The sequence below is a fragment of the Mustela nigripes genome, unplaced genomic scaffold, assembly GCF_022355385.1.
Source record: "Mustela nigripes isolate SB6536 unplaced genomic scaffold, MUSNIG.SB6536 HiC_scaffold_2027, whole genome shotgun sequence".
NCBI classification, from domain to species: Eukaryota; Metazoa; Chordata; class Mammalia; order Carnivora; family Mustelidae; genus Mustela; species Mustela nigripes.
The window spans coordinates 1-5,238 of record NW_026741434.1 but is presented as its reverse complement, the minus strand read 5'-3'; the positions used below and the strand labels follow the sequence as shown (position 1 = coordinate 5,238).

Genomic DNA, 5,238 nt, shown 5'->3' with positions numbered 1-5,238 from the left:
CCGAAGGCAGATGCTTAACTGACTGAGCCACCCAAGCACCCCACTGCTCAATATTTTATAATTGCTTCAGCTATGATCCTGCCTGGACAGAGCCAGTAGAGCACTAGCTCTAGAATCAGATTGCCTGAATTTGAATCTCAGCAACTTCATTTACTTTTTTATTGGGCAGGTTAACCTAACCTTTCCTGACTCCTCGTCTATAACATGGGGATAACAGGATAACAGTAGTACCTCATTCTATTCTTAGGGTTGTTATGAAGATTAAACTAGTTAATACATATAAAGTATTGTGTTGCCCGGCATTATAGTCACTTCTCAATAGATGGAACCAGTGGGGTGATGACAGCGATGATGATCAACAATAGTGGCAACATGTAGATCACTATGTAGTAAATATTCCATTAGGCACTGGGCCAGATACATAGAAGAATACTGAAAAAGTCCTTGTTCTCATAGGCTATATATATTCTCTTTGGGTATAAAAACTAAGAATTCTTCCTCAAGATTATCTCTGAAAGGGTCTATTAAAAAAGCTTATTATCTTTTTTTAAGATTTTATTTATTTGAGAGAGAGGGAGCATGCACAAGCAGGGAGAGGGGTGGGGGGAGATGGAGAAGCAGACTCCATGGTGAGCAGGGAGCCTGACAGGGGGCCCAATCCCAGGACCCCACGATCATGACCAGAGCTGAAGGCAGACGCTTAACTGACTGAGCCACCTAGGCATCCCAGAAGCTTAGTATCTAACAGTTCAATAAAGACCAAGAAATAACCAAGAAACTGTTGAGGTTTCAGAAACCTTATAACTATACTTTTTATTGTCCTATAGGTAGTCAGTTAAAAAAAAAAAAAGAGTAAAAAGGAGCTTATGGTCTAGTTTCAAGGGAGAGCAGAAAAAGCAAATAGGATCCTCATTTCCTTTCTCACTGTGTCTACCCTGAGCTCTTTGACATCCGTGACTACCAAATTTGTCCTTTCAGATACAGGTCCTCTTCTTTTTTTTTTTTTTTTTAAGATTTTATTTATTCACTTGACAGAGAGATCACAAGTAGGCAGAGAGGCAGGCAGAGAGAGAGAGAGAGAGAGGAGGAAGCAGGCTCCCCGCTGAACAGAGAGCCCGACGCGGGACTCGATCCCAGGACCCTGAGATCACGACCCGAGCCGAAGGCAGTGGCCCAACCCACTGAGCCACCCAGACGCCCCTACAGGTCCTCTTCTGAGGACCAGCCCTGTGCCTCCAACTACTTTCTGGGTCTAATTACAGTGATATCCTGTATGTTGTGCAAACTCAGTATGACTAAAATGAAACTTCTTGCTTTACTTCCACACCTGGTTCTTTTCTTATAACTCTTACCACTGTTAGGATTGTCACTAATCCATCCCTTGATAAACCCAAACATGCAATGTAGGCATCTTTGACTTTGCCTTCTTAGATCCTCTTAGTCACTCCATTCTGTCAGTTCTGCTTCTCAAACTTTACTACTCTGTTCTTTGTCTTGCTGCCCTGGTTTCCACTTACTCCGTAGCAGATTCAGCAAGTACATGTATTCCAAAAATGGGTTTCAAGATGTTTAGTCCAAACATCTTTCCTATCATTCCCCCCCCCCACCAAATTTTAAAAAAAAAAGAAAGAAAGAAAAAGAAAATACTGTTTTCTAAGGAAAAATCCACCTATTCTGTAAAATCTTCCATGTGTACAGCTCTTTCTCTTCTCTGTCTATGCAGGGTAGAATTAATTACTTCCTTCTTTAGGTTCCCATGGCATTAAATTTATTATTCCTTTGACAGCACTTTGTGCATTATACTGTATTATATGTATCTGTCTCCCCTACTAGTTTGTGAACTTCTTAAGGACAAGAGCTGTGTCTTACTCTTCTCTGTAACCCTGGCACTTTGCTCAGTGCCTGTCGGAGTGGGTGCTTAACAAATGTGTGTGTAATGGGTGAAGATATTCTTTAGGTAGTGGTAGCAATAAGAACTTTGGGAGATAGAGTAGGTGATGGAAGTTTAGGAGTGCAGTGTAAAGCTGAGTCTGAAGAACATGGAAGCTGGTCTGGCAAGGAGAAATGGGCTTCAGCTGGCAGATGTCCCCATGTGGTTTTCTTCTCTACTACAGAGACCAGCTGTCTGATTATTTGGATTAGACTTGGGACTTGAGAACATGTGAAGTATTGAAAATTGGATGATTGGGAATTCACTTGGTGTCAGGAAAGTTTGACTTAGCTGTTCTGTGCTTATTCCAGACTAAGATGCTTATGCTGAAAAGACTCAGCTCTTTTCCAGAGTCATGAATATGTTTTTCATCTTGAAAAATCAAAGCCTCCTCATTTTCAGGGAAGAATTCAGGTGGGAGTAGGAATGGTAAATAGGTCAGATACTTCTACATTGTCTTTTTAAGCCTGACTTCAGGGGACAGTAGCCTACTAAGAGGCTCTAGGGCTGTGGATCTACTCTGGAGTAAATACCTGTGTGAAAATAGTTCTCTTATTTCCCGGTAGCTGTGGTGGCTCTCCTGGTCTGGTTGCTTTGAAGAAGGAAGAGTAGAAGGAAAAACAGAATAACATGTCAGAGATACTTGACCTCTCTTTTCTGTCTGAGGTGGAGAGGGATTTGATCCTCAGTGTACTACAACGAGATGAGGAGCTCCGGAAAGCAGATGAGAAAAGGATCAGGTAAGAATTCAGAAAAAGCCAGTTTTATCTGGACCTTTCCTAATACCGCCCATGTGACTTTCAGAGGAGCTTGTGTACAGTTTACAATTCCTCACTGGGTCAGGTTGGGCTCTGAAGTTGTTGCTTCCACAGAACCAATAGTCTTACTGTCTCTACCCCTCAACAACTTTCCATTCCAACCTATGCAGATTGTGAATGCACTTGTGCTTCTCTCTGGGATCTTGGCAGGCGACTGAAGAATGAGCTACTGGAGATAAAAAGGAAAGGGGCCAAGAGGGGCAGTCAACACTATAGTGATCGGACCTGTGCCCGGTGCCAGGAGAGCCTGGGCCGTTTGACTCCCAAGACCAACACTTGTCGGGGTTGTAATCACCTGGTGTGTCGGGACTGCCGCATCCAGGAAAGTAATGGTACCTGGAGGTGCAAGGTGTGCACCAAGGAAATGTGAGTATCACCTATGGAGAGAGAAAAAAGGAAGCCCCAGCTGTGGGGGAGAATTTCCCTCCTTGGCCTTTGTTAGTTGAATGACAGGAGCCATTAAAAAATAAATCATCTGTCACTTTCTTTTATTCTTTCCCAGAGAGCTGAAGAAGGCAACTGGAGACTGGTTTTATGACCAGAAAGTGAATCGCTTTGCTTACCACACAGGCAGTGAGATAATTAGGATGTCCCTACGCCGCAAGCCTACAGGTAGTGGCCCTGTTTGGAAACGTTTTTGCTGTTGTTGTTGTTGTTGTTTTGAGGTGCTTGACTTCAGTGATAGACCACCCGATGTTGAATCCTATTATAGTCTTACTGGTAGTATCTACACTTCATGGGCTCTGTGGGGGAATATAAAGATTATATTGTTATCCCCTCTGCAAGTGTAATATGTTTCCCTTTCCCCCTTGTCACCACCACCACTCTGCCATGCTTTTGTTTGTCTTGAAGTGAATAAAAGAGAGACACTGGGACAGTCCCTTCTTCCTCAGTCACAGATGGATGATATCTGGCCAGGAAGAAGGATCATTCAGGAGCAACAGAAGGAACCCAGGTAAGAACTAGTAATCATTTACAGAAATGCTACACATCCTTTTAACTTATTTTAATATTATTTTAAACTTGTTTCTATTTATAAAATAATAGCTGTTTATTGACAGGAAAATTTGGAAAGCACAGAAAAGAATAAAGAAAGAGGGGAGAAAAATCCTAATCCTACCACTCACATGTAAACATTAACATTTTGGCATATTTACTCCGTTCTTTTTTTTTTTTTTAAAGAAACATTTATTTATTTGAGAAAGAGAGAGAGAGAGAGAGAGGGTGTGCATGAGCAGGGAGGAGAGGCAAAGGGAGAAGAAAAAGCAGATGCCGCACTGAGCAGGGAGCCCAATATGGAACTCGATCCCAGGACCCTGGGATCATGTCCTGAGTCAAAGGCAGATGCTAAACAAACTGAGCCAACCAGACACCCTTACTCTGTTCTGTTAAGAACAATTTAAAGATGAAAAAATTACGCGTACTCATTATTAAAAATTTAACCAGTATAGCAAACAAGGAAACAATAAATAAAGCAACAAATCACCCAAATTCCTACTAGCCCAGTATTCACATGTGAAAATTATTTCAGATATCTTTTGTGCATATAGATAGATAAAAGGATGGGTGGGTGGATAGACTGAAAAATTTGTATAATATTGGATCATAATATATACATTGAAAGCACGCTATGTAATTATACTTGAATTTAACAGACTAAAACAGAAGAAATAAAATTGAAGAATTGCCCATCTTCAACAAATGTTTCTTTACCATAAAAGATACTAGTCGTTAATACCCTTCTAAGTTTAAGAAAAAAAATAATAAAAACCATTGAGTAGTTAGTCATTTTTTTTTCCTAGTGTCTTTTTGGTAACACCCTTATTGGGATATAATTCACATACTATACAATTCACCCATTATAGTGTATAATGCAGTGGTTTTTAGTGTGTTCACAGAACCATGCAACCATCAGCTCAACTGATTTTAGAAGTTTTCATCAGGTTAATAAGAAACCCTGTACTCTTTAGCTATCACTCTGTCCAACTTGCTTACCCTTCCCCACCCCTAAGCAATCACTGATCTACTTTCTATCTCTATATATTTGCTTATTCTGGACATTTCACTTAAATGGAATCAAAGAGTATGTGGTCCTTTGTGACTGTCTTCTCTCACTTAACATAATGTATTCAAGGTTCATCCATGTTATAGCATATGTCAGGACTTAATTTCTTTTTATTGCCAAACTATTCTATTATATATTCTAAATAATATTCTATTATATGTATATACCACATTTAATTTATCCATTCATCTGTTGATAGACATTTGGGTTGTTTTCACTTTTTGGTTATGATAAGTAATGCAGTTATGAACTTCCATTACGAGTTTTTGTATGGACATAACATTTTCATTTCTTTTAGGTGATACCCAGGAATAGAGTGCTAGGTCAATCATTTAGTAATTTAAAAAAAATCTACCTGTTTCAATATTATTAGTGGACTCTCTGCTATGAAAGAGGAGATTAGCTTTCTTCTACCTTCTCCCAAT

General features: G+C 40.0%; 1 protein-coding gene across 1 annotated transcript; it reads left to right on the top strand.

Moving 5' to 3' along the window:
• Nucleotides 1-2,479: 2,479 nt before the first annotated feature.
• LOC132008902 (synaptotagmin-like protein 4) lies at nt 2,480-3,703 on the top strand (the record flags this gene model as incomplete). The annotated part of the gene is made up of 4 exons (XM_059387391.1): nt 2,480-2,670; nt 2,899-3,114; nt 3,251-3,360; nt 3,601-3,703. Coding segments are annotated over exons 1-4 (539 nt in total), but the record flags the coding sequence as incomplete, so codon positions are not given.
• Nucleotides 3,704-5,238: the final 1,535 nt, after the last annotated feature.